At 44.0% G+C, this 20557-nt stretch overlaps 1 protein-coding gene across 1 annotated transcript in view; it reads left to right on the forward strand.

Annotated features, from left to right (window-relative positions):
• Window positions 1-17434, forward strand: part of TET1 (tet methylcytosine dioxygenase 1) — a 59743-nt gene extending 42309 nt beyond the window's left edge. Inside the window, exons 7-11 of the mRNA XM_066554588.1 lie at window positions 489-639; window positions 3037-3126; window positions 3549-3686; window positions 11988-12327; window positions 16293-17434. Coding sequence (XP_066410685.1) covers window positions 489-639; window positions 3037-3126; window positions 3549-3686; window positions 11988-12327; window positions 16293-17434 — 1861 coding nt within the window. The remainder of the gene's footprint in view (window positions 1-488; window positions 640-3036; window positions 3127-3548; window positions 3687-11987; window positions 12328-16292) is intronic.
• Window positions 17435-20557: the final 3123 nt, after the last annotated feature.

Consider the following 20557-nt stretch of genomic DNA (forward strand, 5'->3'; position numbering starts at 1 on the left):
TGCTGTGTAGCCCACATTTAACAGACTCTGAGAGCTGTATGGGAACCTGAATCTAATGGTTGTGTTCTTAAAGGGTCTACTCAGAAAGTCAAAATCAATTTGGAGTTAATGATTTTGCTGCACATAACACAAGAGCTATTGGATTTAGGGTAATGTTAAGTAGCAGGGCCATTTTCTTGGTTGAAGATGTTATCCACCTGGAGAAGTCAAAACGAATGTATGGATGTTATTATATAGCTGTAATTGTTTATATTTCTGTCCCAAATTTGGTCTTGGGGAAGTTGAGACTGTCTTCATGGAGAAAAGTCAGCCCTCTACACAGGAGTATTTTCTTAATGAAAATACTTGGTTAAGCCATGAATTTCACAAATTCCTTTGTTATGCTCTGTATTATTAAAGAAATAGCAAAATAGCACTGACCTAAAAAAAGCCCAGAGCCAAGAGCTGTGTTGCCAGCTGACCTGCTCTGTTTTTATTTCCTTTTCTAGTCGTTCTTGTGCGTGTCAAGGACTTGACCCAGAAACTTGTGGAGCATCATTCTCATTTGGCTGTTCATGGAGTATGTATTTCAATGGCTGTAAGTTTGCCAGGAGCAAAAACCCCAGGAAATTTAGGCTTCTCACTGATGACCCTAAACAAGTAAGATATGTTTTTTCTCAAATGCCTTTTCTGATGATTTTCAGAACTTCTCCACCCCTTCTCTCTCCCAGTATGTGTAACTGACCGACAAAGTTTTTGTGTCTGTAGTATTTAGAATAAAGGACACTGAGATTTCATTCAGTGGAATAATTACTATGTATTTATCTACCATAAAATTATTCTTAATGCTTTTGTGCATGCCTGTTTAGCTCACTGTGTAACTCTGTGTGAAATTTTAATTCTTTGTAAGTAAAGGCCTTTTTCTAAGGGCCAAGCTTGCAGCTCAGGGTTTCAGGCCTTTTGCCTTGGCACAGAAAATGTTGTACTTGGGGTTGCTCTGCTTTCCCACTGTTGTAGGACCAGCTGACAGCCTGGGCTCCCCTCTGTCACCAAGAATAAACTGGTTTTTTTTTTCTGTGGACAGTGTGGTTTTTAAAAATAGTTTTGAAGGAATGAATACACTAAAATGAAGTGCAGTGAAATGATACCATAATTGCTGCTTATGAGTGTTAGTGATGCCATAAAGGTGAGGCAGCACAGAAAACAGTGATGGATTATGTGAACAAACCTCTAAAAAATCCATCCACATTAGTTACTTTACATTGAAAATATTTTCCTGGAGAAGGAATAAAGGTGGTGTAAGCTGGGAACTACTGCCTGGTGAACAGAGACTTCTCAGGGTGGCTCCAGAGTGCCTTTTGTTGTGACTGTAGGTGTTGTAACCCTATGTGCCCTATGGATCTCCCAGGTAAAAGTGCCACATCTTTGCTACCACAGCTGGCACGTTTGGGGCACTGTTGGGCACTCAGTGCCAGGCTCTCTGTTGGGCTCACACTGCAGAAATCTTCCTGTGTACACACAGTGTGAGACATCCCTTCTTCTTGATAGATGTCACTTGATTCACTGCAGGAAATATTGCCCCAGCTCCTGATTGTTGTCCTAGAAGGGTTTCTGAAATGGTTCTCATGCACATGAGTGCAAGCCCTCAGGCTCCCCTGAGCTGTGTGGGTACTCACAAACCTCATGAGGGCTGAGCTGGGGCTCTGCCTCAGCACAACACTCTGCCCTTCTGCCCTCCTCACTGAGCACCTTCCCGAGGCTCTGCAGCAAACCCAGCTCTGCTTGTCTCAAGAGGGAATTTGTTTTATGAACTTCCACTTAATAGGAAAATGTATTTATTGGGCATCCTTGCATTTTAGGGATCCTGTTCCTTCCCTGTCCTTTGCTGCTGCCTGTGTGTTTAGGTTCTCCCCTGTATAATGCTGTGCATGGAGCATTCTGTGCATGCATTTTCCCTGTAGGTTTCTGCTGAATGACAGGAGGTTAAGGGTGTAATATATTGAGGAAAGAATGGTTCCTAGGGTAGATATCCTCCTGGTAGGATGGATAATTAAGGATACATTAACTTCACTGTGGTTCAGAAAACCTTGTGGGAGCCATTTACAGCTGATAAAGCTGGGTTTAGTACAACTTAAAAATACAGCATCATCTTGTAATGTAACATCCCATTGAAAAAAGCAAAGTCTCCTGGTGTTTATGCTGGTGTTTACAGTGTGTGGTGATAAGTGGGTTTTTTAAAATAACAAATAACATCTTGCTTCATTTTGCCACTATGCACTGTGAGAAACTGAAGCTGCAGTTGTCTCTCAAAGCTTGGTCCTGGGAGGAAAAGAAATAAGGGAGTCTGTCACTGCCCTCTGCTTTCCCAGTTGGTGATTTTCCTGGAAAAGCAAAAACTTAGGATAAGAATATAGGGATCGTTTCTACAAATAAGAGCTTAAATATGACACTGCTGTAGAAGCCCACCTAGCTAATTCTGTGTTTATATGGATTAGCCATATAAAGGGAATATTATTTCTGAATCTAGTAGTTATTTCCATTAAATCCTGATTTTTGCCCCTCCAAAGACCAAAATAGTTATCAGAAAATGAGAAAATTACCTGAGAGAAGACCTAAGAGCTGAAAATAAATGCTATTAGCAGTTTCTCACATGGTGTGTCATCATAGACTAAGGCCCCATTTGCAAAACACCAACAGAACACCTGGGCTTCCATCCCCACTCAGCTTGGGGTGTGGTTTTTCTCCTGTGGATGTTACTTCTGTGTTCTTGTGTGCAGCATACCTCACTCCTTGACTGCATAAGGAAAAGGATGCAGAAATCAGTTCCTGTGTGCTGGGTTGCTTTGACCTAGCAGGTATCCTCTATTGTTATTTGGCTGATTTCTGTTTAACAGCTTTGATGGTTTAGTTTAGGCATTTATGGTTGGTGACAAAGGGCAGCAGAACAGAAGTCAGTTTAATAAAATATGAGGTAGAAGCTGACCTGTTGGGCATGTCCAAACTGGCAGAGATTCTTTTAAAGCAAACTGCAGCACCAAATGTTGCCTTTCCCTGCAGGAGGAACTTCTTGAAAACAATTTGCAAACGTTGGCTACTGATGTGGCTCCGGTTTATAAGAAGCTTGCTCCAGAAGCTTTCCAGAACCAGGTGGGTGTGTGAGATCCAGCTCTGATGAACAGTTTCAACGGGAGCAGCAGCCCCAGAGGGTGTTCCTGTGGCTGTGCATTTGGAATCCTGGTGCATTTGGCAGGTTTCCACACACTGCCCCTCTTTACTTGAGCTGCTTAAACTACTCATGGTGCTTAAGTAGCACCATATTTTTATCTGTGAGAAATGCTTAGAGATAATTCTGTACATAAAATGTTGTTACTGTCCAAGACATTTGATTGTGGGTTCATTATTATCTCGTTGGCATCCAGGCACAGATGTTGCATGTTTCATAGGAAAACATGAATCCCTGAGTCTGCCTGGCTGCCCTGATTGTGTCCCAGAGCTGTGGGTGCCTGGTGGGGTTGCACACCCAACACTCTCAGTTCTCAGTGTCTGCAGTTTGTTCTCTCTCCCTCCAGGTGGAAAACGAGCACATGGGCCCCGACTGCCGGCTGGGCTGCAAGGACGGCCGGCCCTTCTCGGGTGTCACCGCCTGCATCGACTTCTGTGCCCACGCCCACAAGGACACACACAACATGCACAACGGCAGCACTGTGGTACGTACCTGCAGCCCTCACTGGGGGCACTGCAGCCTCCAGAGTGCTGCTGCTCTGGGCTCGTTTCATTGAAGCTGTTTCAGAATTAACTGCAAGTTGCCATTTATCGATACCCATCTTATTTCCATATATTTGTTACTGTCTACAGAGGACATGAGTTCATTTTATTGCATAACAAATCAAAAGAGGGATGAGAGTAACAGATCAAAAGAGGGATGAGAGTGATCTCTCCTACAAAATACCTTCATTCTATAAAGACTCAATTGTTACTGTCTTCAGAGGACATGGGTTCGTTTTATTGCATAACAGATCAAAAGGGGGATGGGAGTGATCCTTCCTACAAAATGCCTTCATTCTGTAAAGACTCCTGGTCCTTTGGGGAGGCCTGGCCAGAGGGCAGATCAGTTTTTCCTGGGAAAGGGTTGATGTTCAAGGCAAATGATTGTCTGACCAAGGAGCTGTACAGACCTCTGTGGAGGAAGAGCTAAAGCAAACTGATTAATTAGTAACTTACCTTCCCCAGGCTCACCAAATTCACCCTTTCTTGCACTGGGCACTTACCAGGTTCCCTGTTAGTGTGGTTACAGGTCAGGAAGCAGACAGTATGGATTGTGGTGGAGCCAGTGACCATTACAGTCTTTAAATCTCAGTATGAAAGAAAAACCCCCAGATTGGTGTGGCTGTATTATATACCTTAATGGATTACCAGGGAGAAAATTGGTTGGGAATTAATTAAGTGATCTTTGAGAAATTAAGACCATAGTGTTGAAGAAAGACAAGGTCAAAGCAGAAAAGATAAAACTGGCAGTCTTTTTTTTGAGCAGTTGGAGCATCACAGTGCTCTGAATAGTGAGGGTGACTTCTCGTACAGCAGTGCAGGTAACAAGAGTAACTTTTCTATCAAAGGATGTATATCTGGAAAAAATCTATCTAAAATCTCTGCTTACTCTAGAATTTTTTTTTTTTGGAAATACAAACTGAATTATTGTGTTGCTGTGATTCATTAAAGGGTTGCATTTACACCTATAGTTAACACTGTCCATTTCTATGTGACAAAAATGAAATGAGTGGTACAGTTGTTTTAATGTTAATTTTGTGCTTGTAAGGAGAGCAAATGTCCATTCCTTTAAAGTATGGAAGCAGCTCTGGGAATCCACCAGGAATGCCAGTCCTCAATAGACTGTTATTTTTGCTTAGTGTTGGAAGTATGCATTGCAAAATCACTTCTGAAACATAGGAATTTGATGCCCTTAAAGATTCTAAACTTGAAAATGAGATCTCCTTGTCAGACAAGCTACATTATATGCTTTTTGATGAAATTTAGTTTAGGTGTTCTGTAATTAATAATTTAAGTGCTCCATTACCTCTTAAATGAGAGACGAAATGGCAGCTGAGTCTGCTACTCATTTTGCCATACTGGATCCCAAAAAAGTCCTAAGTTCTGGCCAGAAGCAGCTGGAGGGACAATTAAACCTTTTTTGTGGAATGTCTTGGGGAATAGTTCTACCACTGCATTTATCTGTAAGGACCTGCTGTCATTTCAGCTGCACATGGTCCTTGCTGGTGTTGATGCTTCATGGATTGTGTGTGGTGTGTTTGCAAGTGGTTCCACATCCCAGCAGCATGGAACAACTTGTGCAAGGTCACTGTATGCTCATCACTGTCACCTTCTACCAAGTTCTGCCAAATTTTGTCAGTTTTTCAGAACATGACCAACTGATCATAACTGGTGAAAACTCTGCCTTGCAATCTGGTTTGCATGGGTAGCTCACTCACAAATAAATACTGCATACTGTGTTCTCTTTATTTAGATAGGATTTCTCTTTATTTTAGTATCCTTGCAGCAAGGGGCTATTTGTAAATAGAAACCAGCTGTAAGTATCAACACTTGAGTTTACTGCCTTGAACTGGGACATTATGAAGGTGAATTGGAGTTGGGAGTTAGCTCTTGGTCTCTGTGCAGCCTCCCCAGTGAGGAGCTGTGGCAGTGTCTGCTGTTCCTGTCTCTGCACAGTTACACTCACATGAATTGGAAGCCTAAAGCAAAAAACGTTGGGTTTTGCAAACAGGGTGCCAGAACAGGCTGGCCCTGCTTCAGTCCAGATTTTCATGACAATCAAAATTAGGGTTGTTAGTTTTGGTTTGTAACCAAGTCTGGTAATACCATAGGAAATGTGGTGGTAAGGACACAAAGAGAAATTAGTGCATACCAGCACCTCCTGCATTCCTCTCTGCTTCCAGAAGGTGCTCTGTGACTGCCTACAAAGCTTAAAATACGTGATGGTTTCTTAGAAATGACTGATTATGATTGAGGAGATATTTGCATAACTGTTGGTATTTTGTCTGTAAAATGTACTGAGTGCAGGTACAATTCTGGGGTGACACTTCTCCCAGAGATTGCTTTCTCCTCATGTGGCAATGAACAGAATGAGAACAATTTGCACTGCACTGGAAACCTGCAGCATCACGACTTTACTATTTTTCACTTTTTTTTTAACTGCTTGTCACACTTTACATTTTGAAGTCCCTGCAGGGTGTACTTGTCATCTTGGCCATTGTTAGTGTTGTTAAGATTTCTTCCCTTTCCCCTTTCAGGAACACAGAATCTTTATTTATAAAACCTAAGGTTCTTCTAGGCTAAAAAGGTTAAAGTAAATGCCTTGTAAGTTGATAATTGCAAATGCTGCTGGCTCTGTTATTGTGACATCTTTTAGTTTTCTCCCTTTATCATTGGTAAATCACTTTTACTGCAAGTACCACAGGAATTCTGCATGGGCCACCCAAAGAAAAAGAAAACCAGAGCCTATTCAAATTGTTTAAACCAGGCACAGACTTGTTTAAACCAAGTTCAGCAAAGGACTTAAATGAGGTTAATAATAAGGAATAAGTTGGCTGTACACTTAAAAGAATATATTTTAAAACATTCTTGCATTTTTCTCAGTATGTGTGTTTGATCAGCTGCACTATTTGTATGTGACTCTGAAAATTAATCATCCTGTAAAGTATGTGTTAGCAGTGGGAGTGTCTTGTATCTCTGGAGATACAAGAGAGAATAGTAGACCTTAACTTACACAAACTGGGGAGTGCCATTACATGGTAATTACCACTGAAGATTTGAGTTGCTAGACATTGTTCCTGGCTGGCAGAGTCAAGCTCTGAATTGACACTGTTTCTGGTAGGAAGCTAAAAACAATCACTCCCTGCTTGCTCTGGAGTAGAATGACAGTTCTACAGAGATGTAAACTAATGTGTTTGTCTGAAAGAAGCAAAAATAATTTCTGCCTACAAATTGAGTTTTTAAAGAACTTTTAGGCAATAAATATACCATTCATTTTTACTTAGACTCTTTTGTCATCTCTTAACATTCTCCTAAGGGCCACTGATGTATGTTACAGCTGCAGTGTAGGGTGCATGCTCCTTATGGATATGAAGCTAAATGAGCAACACAGATAAAAGCTTTGTAGTTATTGATGGAGCCTGTGAAATGTAAGTACTTCTGTTTCTTTATCAGATTAGCTGTGAAGGGTCATGTTCTTCATGGCTGTGGGAATCCATTTAAGGCACTGGCAGTGTTCTTTCTGGGCTTTAAAAGTGACTGGGACACAAAGGCTGTTGCTGGTTCTGCAGCTTGTGTGTGGGTGTTGCTCATCCTTGGGCAGGGGCCCCTTGGTGCTGGGGTGAGGAAGGACAGAGCCCAGCTGCACTTCTGCAGCAGACATGGGGAAGAAGGGGAGGAAGATAAATCTCTGCTTTGAGGGCACCTACAATATGTAATTCATTCCTGGCAGTAGAGCTAAGTCCTGACAATCACCAGTCTGTCAACAAACTCTTTGGGGTTCAGATAAAACCCCCAAACCCTCTCTTTTTGCCAAACCTTGCTGTATTTTGTCAGGCACAGCCCATCACACCACTGGCACAGGGCTCCAGGCCTTTGCAGTGCCTGACAGGGTGGCTGTGCATGGTTACACCACTTTCTGCACCCCCTGCTCACTTTGGGAGCTGCAGCAGCTCCAGGTGCTTCAGTTGGTGCTTCAGCTTATCACAGACAGGAGGAAAGATGAGTCCCTGGGCCTGTAAAGGAGGAATTTCTGTTAGGTTTTTCTATTGTGCAGATGGAGAGACATGAGAGGTTCACTCTGCTGACCTGTGAGCTCCAGGGAGCAGTTCTGGGCTGTACCTGTGTCACCTGTCTGGTGGCACAGCCTGGGGGCATCAAGTGGGCAAAAGGAAGAGATGTTTGGGGTTCCCTTCTCTGGTTTTGACCTACATACACTTGTTCAGGGTAGAGCAGGCCAAGAGAACAATGTGGTTTGTCCTGGCTGCAAAGGAAAAGCAAAGATGATGTTTTATCCATCATGGTGGGCAGGGCTGCAGCAGTCCCTGAGCCCCCAGGGGCACCCAGTGAGTCTCCAGCTGCTCTGGGAGGGGTGTGCAGGAAACCTGATCCCATCTCCCAGGTTTGGAAAGGCTGTTTGACTGCTCTGCTGAAACCTGAATGGGAAACATCTGTTATTACAACACAGTGGAAAAGGCTCCATCATTCCTGCGTGTGAGGTTCAAGAGGACACAGGCACATCAAAGAGAGCCAGGATAACACATTGGAAGCTGTGTGGATACAGATGGATGTCTGGGGGGATTGCACTGAGTTCCTGGTGCATTTTCAGTTTAAATGAAGGGAATAGTAATCAAGTTTCATAAACATGCAACTTTTACCATGACATCACTAAACCCAGAATAGGTAATGAGTTTGATCACCAAGCACATTGGAAACCTAAACAAACCTTTTGGCCAACACTTCTTTGGCCTTTGAGCATCCTGGATGATTTAGCTGCCTGTTGTGGAAAAAGCAAAGTAGCAGGATATGCAGCTTCATGCTGTAAATGGCCTTTAACAGACTTGATGGCTTTCTCATGTTTGTGTTTCATTTTGCTCAGTTTGCAGCAGTGTCAGCACCAATGGAAAATTCTGCTTTTCACTTCTCAGCAATGGCTCCTAAGTTCTTAATGGAATATTTTGCACAGATTTGAATATTGGAGTATTTTTTTTAAGCAGATATTTCTCGTTTGATGATTTACCACCTTTAGCTGTAAGTTTTTAGCTAATCTGTACTGCCTTAATTTATGGCTGGTTTTCTGATATTATTTTCAGTTATCTGTTTGCTCTAGCACCTTCACTTTTATGTTAAAATATATTAAAGGGGCACTAACTGTGAAAGTGTATATGTATTAAAATTGGTGTTATGGTATTTAGGTTGTAGATGTTCTGGTCTTCAGATCTGGATACAATTTTGGTTATACATTAATTTCCTAATGTGTCTTTGAAGTCAGTATTTAATATCCAGGGTGTGCTGGAGTTGACAGTACTTTCACCATATTTTTGTCTATATAGTACAGCACTCATCTTGTTCAGTTCCTCAGAACAGTTTTTCATCTTTCTTGTTCCACAGGGTGTTCACTTTTGCATGGAAATTTATAATTGTAAATTGGATGAGGGTCTCAATTTTCAAATTAATAAATATTGGGGATTGAATCTTCAAGACTTCTTTCAGACTAGTGCCTGGATCAGACACAGGCTGGACATGGTATTCTAAAAGACCACTGCCCATTTTCTGATGAAAACAAGAGGGAGCCAGGCCCCTCCATGCTGACTTTATTACAGCTTTTGTTTCATTTAGAATGGGAAATCTCAGAATGTTAAAAGTCTCTTTTCCCAGCCTGGTGCTTGAAGAAGGAGTCAGAGCTCTTCATTTCTCAGTCTCAAGGTTGTTCATCTATAAAAAATTTTCTCCTGCCCTGCTGAGGTCCATCCAGCAGGACAGTTCCAGGCACTCTGCCTGCCCCCAGGGCAGGGTTATCTCTTTATACTAAAAACTATGTGTACAATGGTTACAATAACTTCCCAATATCTATCACCTATGTTAGACAGTGAGCTTCTACTCTAAACCAATTCAAAAGTGCCACCATCACAGCAGAAGATGGAGGCCAAGAAGAAGAAGGAGAAAGGCTGGACACACCCAGATCCCTCCATCTTGCCCCCTGAACCCCCATACCAAAAACCCCAAAATCGACTTTTCCACCCTGTGATAAATTCACTATTATTCTACCTAAACTGTTGTGGCTTGCAGATCTTCATCTAAGGTTGGTAATTTGCTCCATGGGTCATAATCAAACCCACACAGGTGTTTTGGGCTCTGTGCCAGGGTTTCTGAGCCCCCTGGCAGGGTCCTGGCTGTCCTGGACAGCCAGAGGGATGCCCTGGGTTCCCACAGGGAGAGTGCACTGGCTTTCCAAAAACATCACTCCTATATAATCATGCTCTCTGTATGTCCAACCCTCTCACCCTTCCTGAATAAAGTGGCATCTGCTGTGACACCAGTTTCAGCCAGGTGTCTCTGAACTGGGCAGGAACAGAATTGTCTTTGGGGATGTGGAGGCTGTGAGCTGTGCAGTGTCCCTGTTGAGTGAGCTGGGGGGCTGCATGCAGGGAGGAGGTGCCCAAGCAGGGTGGGAGCAGGAGCCCTGCTGGGCCTGGGCTGTGGGAATGTGGCTGGCAGAGCCCACAGGCAGCAAGCTTCCAGTCCCTGCTCACTGAACAACTTCTGTTTTTTTCTAAACCTGCCTCCTCGTGCACAGGCTGCCCAGAGGAGGTGAGTACCTCAGTGAGTGCTACAAAGCAGCTGCTAACTGCCCTGGAGCCCCTCTGCATCCTTCCAACTGCCTCCTGAAAAGCTCTTCCTCCTCTCTGCCCCTCAGATTTCCTTCTCTTGCTGCTCTGCAACTGCCAAGCTTTGCATAGAGCTATTGATAAAGCCCAAGCCACCATGTTTTTGGTCCAGGATTTTTTAGTTTATGTTTCTGTACTTTTATTTTTCTAGAAATAATTGTGTGATGCCTTTATGCAAAAGCTGTGCTATGAAATAAAAAATGTTTGGGTTTTTTTCATCCCCTAAATAATAACATTCTTCTCCCCTGGAATGTTAGGAATGGTGACAAGATTCTGGGAAATTGGATTGACTGCTTATGATAGGTGTCAGATTGAGCCTGCAGAATGATGGAATGCTAAACTTCCATTTAGGGAATCTAATCCCAGCCTTGGATGGTGCTCCTGTTCCTTTCTGTGTGTAGTTAGTGACTCCTGTGGAGCAGCAGCTTCCCTCAGCCATGGTATCCATGCATGGCTTTCCAGCCATGTGGCAATCCCTTGGGCATGGAGGTGCCAGAGCTGCAGAGGGTGAATGTTTGTACCAGAGCTCAGGCACACAACAGGAGCTGTTGCCATCCCTTGGGAATGGAGGTGCCAGAGCTGCAGAAGGTGAATGTTTGTACCAGAGCTCAGGCACACAACAGGAGCTGTTGCCATCCCTTGGGCATGGAGGTGCCAGAGCTGCAGAAGGTGAATGTTTATACCAGAGCTCAGGCACATGGAGCTGTTGCCATCCCTTGGGAATGATGCCAGGGATTGTAGTGCCAGTGTCAGTGCTGCTTTCTGGGGGATGGGAACTCAAGGAGTGCTGGAAATGTTCAACATTTGTAATGACAACAAGAAAACTATTGCAATAGGTTGGAATATTTGTGACATTTCTGATGTGAGCTCATCAAACTGGATATGATCAGTACTCTGCTCTGGGCTCCAGCATCTCACAGCTCAGAATAACAGGAAGTAGGGCAGTGGCCTAAGGGAACATTTCCTGGGTCCTGTGAGTTAATTACAGCAGGGTGTTCATTTAAGAAAGTGTTGAGAGAGGGAGGGAGTTAGAGTTGAGATTTGCAAAACTTACAGAGCAGTATGAGTGACTGTTTGTGCTGGTTTGGGTTTTTTTTCATTTACCAGCCAAAACAAAAACCAAAACTAATTCCAAATCATAGAATAAATTCCAGTAGGCACTTCTTGTTTAATGCAAAAATAATTTTTCATATTTTATAATCCTTAAGAATTAATCTGAACATCAATGATGTATTTATGTATTTTTTAAAAAAATCAATATGCTTAGGAACTTTACAATATATTTACAGCTGAGATTATTTACCAAGGTTGGCATACTGAAAGCTGAGAGAAAATTTCACTTGTCCAAGACATGTGCCTTGATCCTAAAGTATAACAGTTTTTCTGTGTCATCACAGATCATACTATTTGTCTGACAAATAATTTGTCAAATTATTTGTCAGATGTTTGCATTTGAAAGCCCCATGGTGTTGAGGCCACAGAGCAGGAGTCAGCAGTGAAGCCTAGGATGAGTGCCTGAGCCTTTATTAACTGCTGCTTTGTGCTGTGGATGATTTGTGGCCCTTGTGCTCCTGGCAGGTGTGCACCCTAACCAAGGAGGACAACAGGAGAGTGGGGGTGATCCCGAGCGATGAGCAGCTGCACGTGCTGCCCCTGTACAAGATCTCCCAGACCGATGAGTTTGGCACCGAGGAGGGCCTGGAGGCCAAGATCAAAGCTGGAGCCATCCAGGTGCTGACAGCGTTCCCCAGGGAAGTGAGGATGTTGGCTGAGCCTCTCAGAGCTACCAAGAAAAAGAAACCAGACACAAGGAGGACCCCGAGTGAAAAGCAGCCATTAATAGATAAAAAATATTCAACACCAGTAAAAGTGAAAACTGAAGCCCCAGAAAATCTTGGCAACGCTTTGCATTGTTTAGGTGAGTGATACTTAAGAAATTCTACCAGTCTGTTCTGATTCCATGTTCTCTCACACATCTGATGGGAGGGAAAAGCCCCTTTAAAATAAACCACTTGCATATTCTGCATTTTAGGGGTTCATGAACAAGTCACTGTAGCCAGTGTTGTCTCTTGGGGCAGAAAAAACCCCAGGTGATCCCCCAAAAATAGTTTGTTGGTGGTCTGTGAACACCTATGAAGTATTTCCAAGTTCCCTTATTCTAATAAATAATGGCAGTTTGACCATCTTGAAAAAACGTGGTTGGAATGTTGACCTAAGTAAGCAACTTGAATTTGTGTCACTTTGAAGTACAAGAACCGTGTTCTCCACTTCCTGTGGCAGACCTTGGCTTTCTCAGGACCTGAGCTGGGGCCCCTCCCTGTCAATGGATGAACACTGCTGCACAGCAAGAGCTGTGTGAAAACCCCAGGTTTATCAAGGGGCAGCGCAGCTTGGCCCTTGCAGGCTGTGCCAGGAGCAGGGCAGAGCAGGCTGTCAGCAGCCACGGAGCTGCCAGGAGGCTGTGGTGGCTCCTGTGCCTGTGGGCAGGGCAGGGCTGTGCCAGGGCAGGGCTGTGCCAGGGCTGGGCTGTGCCAGGGCTGGGCTGTGCCAGGGCTGGGCTGTGCCAGAGCTGGGCTGTGCCAGGCTGGGCTGTGCCAGGGCTGGGCTGTGCCAGGCTGGGCTGTGCCAGGGCAGGGCTGTGCCAGGGCTGGGCTGTGCCAGACTGGGCTGTGCCAGGCTGGGCTGTGCCAGAGCTGGGCTGTGCCAGACTGGGCTGTGCCAGGCTGGGCTGTGCCAGAGCTGGGCTGTGCCAGGCTGGGCTGTGCCAGGGCTGGGCTGTGCCAGGCTGGGCTGTGCCAGGGCTGGGCTGTGCCAGGGCTGGGCTGTGCCAGGGCTGGGCTGTGCCAGGCTGGGCTGTGCCAGGGCAGGGCTGTGCCAGGGCAGGGCTGTGCCAGGCTGGGCTGTGCCCGGGCTGGGCTGTGCCAGGCAGGGCTGTGCCAGAGCTGGGCTGTGCCAGACTGGGCTGTGCCAGGGCAGGGCTGTGCCAGGGCAGGGCTGTGCCAGGCTGGGCTGTGCCCGGGCTGGGCTGTGCCAGGCTGGGCTGTGCCAGGGCTGGGCTGTGCCAGAGCTGGGCTGTGCCAGGGCTGGGCTGTGCCAGGCTGGGCTGTGCCAGGCCGGGCTGTGCCAGAGCTGGGCTGTGCCAGGCTGGGCTGTGCCAGGCCGGGCTGTGCCAGGCTGGGCTGTGCCAGAGCTGGGCTGTGCCAGGCTGGGCTGTGCCAGAGCTGGGCTGTGCCAGGCTGGGCTGTACCGGGCTGGGCTGTGCCTGGGCTGGGCTGTGCCAGAGCTGGACTGTGCCAGGCTGGGCTGTGCCAGGCTGAGCTGTGTCAGGCTGAGCTGTGCCAGGGCTGGGCTGTGCCAGGGCTGGGCTGTGCCAGAGCTGGGCTGTGCCAGGCTGGGCTGTGCCAGGCTGGGCTGTGCCAGGCTGGGCTGTGCCTGGTGTCACATCCTGGGTCAGGCCTCCAGGGAAGGGCTGCTGCATGGGACTGGCCAGTCCTGAGAAGCAGAAAAGAAGGAAGAGGTGGAAGAAGCCGTGCACTTGAACTCTCTGATTAGCAGGTGAAAAATAAATAGAATTAAAGCACAGCCTGTTAGGAAGAAGAGAGGAAAACTGGCCCATCTGCTGTAATTTTGAATTTCATTTCATAAGAGACTTCCAGACTGCCTTGCTTTGGAAAGCCAGGAGTCTGCTAAGGAGGGCAGGAGCCTCCCCTGAAATGGAGAAAATTAATCCCCCCTCCTCAGCATTGCTATGGATTTTAAATTAAGGGGCTCTCAGGCAACAAAAATTATGGGAGCAGGAAATAACAGTTCTTTAATAGGGAAGAAAATAAAAGGATAAAATAAACAATGCAGTACACTAGAACAACACTGACAGAGTCAGAACCCAGCCTGACACCCTGTGGGTCAGGCTGGTGGCAGCAGAACCATTGGAATTGTGGCTCAGCCCTCCTGCAGTGCCAGGGCTGGTTCTGCTGGAGCAGGGATCCTGGAGAAAGGTGCAGTCTCTGCCTCTGAAGATCCAGTGGCAGAGGCAGCTGCTGTTCCTCTGGGCAATCCAGTGCAGAAGCCGTGCTGGTGTTCCAGAATCTCCAGATTCTATCCAGGTAGGAATGCTTGGCTCCTCCCTCTGGGCTCACATCTCCCAATGGGATGCTGTAGTTCTTATCAGCCATGCAGGGACATTCCATAGCTGTTATCAGCAGATGGTCCCCCCCCCAGGGAGGAGTGATTGTGATTACTCAGAGAGATCAGGCAAACTGCTCACTTGATAAAAGATAATCTGCCATATAGATGGGAATAGAATACTCTTGCCTTGCAATCTGGAACACAGACCTGTGCAGCATTTTTAAGGGGAGGAATAACAGGTAAATATGTTTCAAAGAGTATCTGCATTTTGGGGGGATAACATTTAAAAAACAAATAAAATCCATTTGCTACAGTTCCATAATTGAGTCCTGAGGGTTGTTAAAACTTATTTTCACAGAATCCATAATTGAGTGCTGAGGGTTGTTAAAACTTATTTTCACAGAATAATCTCTCTCCTGAGGTGATGGAGAATGCAATTCTCATATGCTGTGTTTAAAATCTTTAGGGCAGAGGCCTTGCCCTGGGGTGGGGGCTGTTAAAGTCATTAAACACTTTGTGGTTTATTTCATAGAAGGGTTTTTATAGAGTTGATGTGGCCTCCTCATGTCCCCATACAGCTTTCAGTTTCTGCATACTAACTATTGTGCCTGTCATTATCCCACTTTGACTTTTCTGTATTCCTATGGGAGGAATGTTTTTAATTCATCACTGATTTATAAATTACTAGGAGACAGAGTAGAAGAAAGAATTATGCTTCTACACTGGGTAAAACAACCATTCTGTGTATTAAGGGAATTAACCATTCTGTGTATTTAGGGAATAAAGAAACACCGACAGTCCTCTATGAGAGTAAGCAAGAGCTCTGTGGGGTGCCAGCAGAACACATGTACAGCCATGGCAGGGCATGGTGCAAAGCCCAGCAGAGTCAATGGAATTCTTGATTCCATGGGCTCTGGGCTGAACCTGCCCGTGATGAGACCAGTCCTGAGAGGAGCCTGTTCCCCATCCAGCCCAGCAGAGGCAGCCATGGCTGCAAACTGGTTAAGGGCTGACAGAAACTGAACAAGGATGCCTGCACAGAGACCTGAAATAATGAGGCAATTAGATGGAAAGATGCAAGGCAGCCAAATCACATGACTCAAAATCCATTTTACAAGGATGGGTTTACCTGGAGCATGTTGCCAGATACTTTTTTTTTAAGGCAATTTCTGAGTCAGTATTGGAATGCATGAGTCACTGTAATTCAGTAACTGTTTTTGCTGTGATGGACAAGATCCATAAACATGCTTTTTCCTTTGATCATAATGTGGGGTTAAGGCAGGTCAGAATTTTAACTGATTCACAGGCTGAATTTCAGACTGAATTTCATCCATGATGTAAACACTGAAGGCCAGCAGTCAGCTGCTGGGAAGCATTTCTGTAAGCCTAGGCTGTGTGAATTGGGAATTAGTGGTTATTTAATTTTTTCTGTTTGTTTTCTTCATCCCTTAGTGAAATACCTTTCTATTTTATATACCAGCAGCCTGACTGGAAAAGGTTAAGGCATTAATTGAGCAAGGTTATTTTATACATACATATATATATATATATATATGAAATAGATATATGTGTATATATGTGAGATATATATATATAGATGTGTACAGTCATAGAGATACTCCTAGAAAGCTAAAAATAATAATTTTGAAAAATCTGTAGTCAATGTGCATTTTTCCTGTTAGAAGGCAAGTATGCAAATATAAGGGAGGTATTTTAGTGATTGAAAAGTACTTAAACTTTGGTGTGCATTTCTTCTAGGGAACAAAGCAGATGCTTTAAAACCTGGAATAAAAATGGAGACTTCCAACCACCTTTATGCCATGAAACATACTTCAAACACTACTAAAAATTGCTCTTTACTGAAGCAGTACACGGCTTCCTCCCCCTTCAAGGTGGATGGTTTACATCCTTACCCATCTCTCGCACACAAGTCTGGCCTAGCTGCAGTGACTAATATTGAACAAGATTTTTCAGTTCCCTACGGGTATTTTGAATGCAGTACCAAGCAACCTCACGTGCCACCTTATGTTAACTGCAAGAGCTTTGATGTGTCAGTGAAAGATTATACTGGAATTGTGCTGGATGAGAAGGTGAACGGCGTGCCACCCATTCTTCCCGAGGTCACTGCTCCAGGCCCCCCAGCCCACAAAGAGCCCCTGCCCACTCTACTTGAACAGCAGCCAGACAAACAGAATTGTCAGCTTCAGCTGGACACCTCTGCCCCCTCAGAGCTGAGCAGCTCCTGTGACTCAGCGCTCCCACCAAGCTCTCTGGCACAGGATGCCCTCGGACCCGCGGCCGACTGCTCCCATGGATGCCCAGTGGAAAAGGGCAGCTCCCATGGGGGACAGAGCTGTGACTTTGACTGTGCTGATGTAAAGCAAAGCAGTGCACTGGGACAGGCAGCTGATTCTGAAGAAAAGGCTGAGGAATTGTGGTCAGACAGCGAGCACAATTTTTTGGATGATGACATTGGTGGAGTTGCTGTGGCACCTTCTCATGGTTCTATCTTAATTGAATGTGCGAGGCGTGAGCTCCATGCTACCACACCAATTAAAAAACCCAACCGCAATCATCCCACGAGAATTTCTTTAGTTTTTTACCAACACAAAAATTTAAATGAGCCAAAACATGGTTTAGCCATGTGGGAAGCAAAGATGGCCGAGAGGGCACGAGAAAAAGAAAAAGAGGCGGAACGATTGGGACCGGAGAACCCCGAACTGAGCTCCAGCAACAGGAAAGCAAAGCAGCCAGGTGAAAACAGAGATGTTTTCTATGAAGACAACGAGTTCAACCAAATTCCATCCCGCAGAGCATTGACAGTGACCAAGGATAACGTGATCACAGTCTCTTCATACGCCCTGACACGAGTGGCAGGGCCCTACAACCACTGGGCGTAGCGTCCGTGGGCCCGGTGCAGTCACACGCTGGTGCTTTCAGGTGCTGATACAGAACAAGTCTCGTGTCGTTTACTCTTTGCTCATCTCAACCATTTTAAGGCTGAGGTAAAAACAAAAAAAAGGGGGGGGGGATTTCTTCTTAAACTGTGACTTTAACATTTGGTGGTGCTCAAGCACATTTTAAGCAAAAAAAAAAAAAGTTGTATAGTTTTAATACATTCTAAAGAAAGATTTTGGTTAGGTTATTAACCTTGATTGAATCATTCAGTTTATTACCTTTAGGAATTTATATTTTGGTGCTTTAAATCGTCTGTTTACTACAGAAATCATTTATAGCTATTTTAACAGGTTCACATTTTATGGTGTTAAATCAAGTTATACAGTTATAGCTCTACACAGCTCTTGGTGCTTAACCACATCAAACAGTTAAAAATAAATAAGCTGAATTATTACTTCATGGTGCCATTGCTTTAACAACTTCCAACCATTGCTATATAGTCCAAATTACAGACAAATCTTTTAGAAAACCAACTAATTTTGTTCTTTAGATTCGTCAGTAGAATGAAGTTATTGGTAATGATGGCTGGAAGTTGTTTCTAAGCTGTAAATATATATTTTAAAAGCACTTTCTATTTTTAAAATTAACTTGAAATAGTATAGTATAAGGATCATATTGTCTAAGGTTTGTGCATACTCTACAGAAGAAATGATTTTGTTCTTGCTGTGCAGAGTTCCATGGTGTTACAGGTGCAGGATGTATGCTGACAGCATATGTGGTTGTTTTCAACTTGCCCTTTTTCACTGAAGATTTTATGTTGCATATAAACAAGCAGTTATGAATTGTAGAACCTTTTTATTCTTTTTCAAGAGAGTGTACAAACGTGAAAGAGGAGATGTCTGGTCAATATGTGTGTTGCTATTGGGAGTTAAGAATATTATCTGGTTTTTTAAGGCAGCATTTGTTATGGTTTCTTTGAGCAATAAGTGCATCAGTCTCATTTGTTTGCAGCCTTCTAAGTTAACATGGCAACCAAATGTTCCTAATGCCTCAGGGCTAGGATTGTTTTGGGATAAAAAGCTACCCCCTAGAGTTGCCTTACTCTGTTCTGATAGAAAAAAATAATTTGGGAAAAATACAAAGGAAGTGTTGGAAAACAATCAAATTTCTAATATTTAGCAGCAAATTTTTGTTAAGAATCACCTATCTGTTATATTCACCAACTTTCTGAGTTCAGATTTTTTACAAAAATATTTTGTAAATTTTTGAAGCAATTTATACATTTGACATGGAGAAGGTTGCAATCTTCCTTGAAATTTATGTTCTTCATTTCTGTTGAGAAAGTGACATATCACAAAACGAGTATTTGCTAAACCAGAGGAAAAACAGACACTCCATTGCTTTTAAATACTGTAGCATCCCACTCTTCTTTCTGATTCTCCTTTCCTATGTATTTCTTGTTTAAACTTATTTATTTAAACAAATTACCAAATGACAACATTAGCTAAGGCTGACCTCATCCTGCAACTTCTTCCATGCGAGCTGGCTGGAGGCAGGAGGAGCCCTGACCCCAGGGTCCCTGGTGCTGGATCAGGCCACAGCCACAGCTGTCCCCTCCTCTGCCTCAACCTGCAGGCACAAGGAAGTCACTTTGCCAGTGTGAAGACATACTAATCATATACTTGATAATATTATACTCTAGTGGTGCTGTATAGAGGAATATGAACTATCTGGATCTGCTTTATTTAAAGACAAGGTGCTTTTTTTCCTTGAGGAGCTGAAGTGCAAGAACTCCATTGCAGTTTGGTACGAGAAGTGCATCCGTGTTCGGAACACAGAGCCAGTCAGGACCTTGGTGCTACAAATCCTTTGGTGCGGTGCAGATCCAGGAGACTCCTCTGGAGCCAGGGCTGGAGTAGCAATCACTATGTCATGATCCTGGGTTCAGTTCTGCAGATTCCTGGTCTAATTGACAAAGCTGTTAATGGCAGAGGGTGGAGGAATTGAACCAGTTCTTTGTATCTTACCTATTTTAAGTAAAACCTGTAAAAACCGGGTATGCTGCAAATTTTAGTTCAAAGCTTAATATTAGTTCAGATAGAGGATATGAAGGGATTGTAAATAATGATGAAACAGAACCAATATTATGCCATTGTTTTGTACCAGCAGTTTTATGCTTATTGACTATGTAATATACAGTATACATCAAATCATTATGGTATTTTGTGTGCCTTAGATTTCCATTTTAAAACTTGTATATTTTTGGTGAGCCGAAGATGAGTAGGAATTGCAGCTGTCCATAGTCAGTGGTGCTGTACATTCCATAGCTGTTCAGCCATGTACTTGTCCCACCATGCAGAGATTCATTTCTTGGTTTCACTGATAGCCCTGACAGCTTCAGTTTCTGCAATGCTGTAATTCAGCACTCTGCTGTGACAAATTTTCTACACGAATTTGGTAAGCTACAGAGCCATCTCTACCTTTGAAAATGCTCATACCATTAAAGTGAATTGGATCATTTTTACTTGAATCTTCTCCTACAAATGCCCACATTTAATTACTGGAAACTCCAGATAAAAATCTTCCATTGAAAACCCAGCAGCTTCCCTCTAAGAAGTGAGGCACTGAAAGGTGGATCTAAAAGGATCCCTTCAAACAGGTAGCCCAGGTCTACCTTTTCTTGAAACAGCAATTCTAACAAAGAAATGTGTATCTTAACATAATTAATGCTATTAACTGATAGGTGCTAAACTCACAGTTACTACTGCATTAATATTACTTACATGAGAGAAATGTATCATCTGCACAATACCAGATCACCCACGGTGCTCTTTCCTTGGCTTTCACCTAAACTCCTTTTCTACATCTCCTGCCAGGCAGGTTGGCCACTTCCACTTCCTGCTGTGATTTGAGAAGCTGATCCTTTCTGTTGCTGTACTGCAGTATAGAAAATGCAACTATTTCCTGCTTTTACAACTCTCTGCTATTTCTTGTAATGCTTCAGGATATTTATCAGTCTTGTACACAAATTTGCATTGTTTTCAGTAAGGTTATCATTTTATAACAGTGTTTATCTCTTAGAAATTTCAACTCTGTGGGTCTGTTCTTTCCTTTGCAACCCACAC

This window comes from Molothrus aeneus, chromosome 8 (assembly GCF_037042795.1).
Source record: "Molothrus aeneus isolate 106 chromosome 8, BPBGC_Maene_1.0, whole genome shotgun sequence".
NCBI lineage: Eukaryota > Metazoa > Chordata > Aves > Passeriformes > Icteridae > Molothrus > Molothrus aeneus.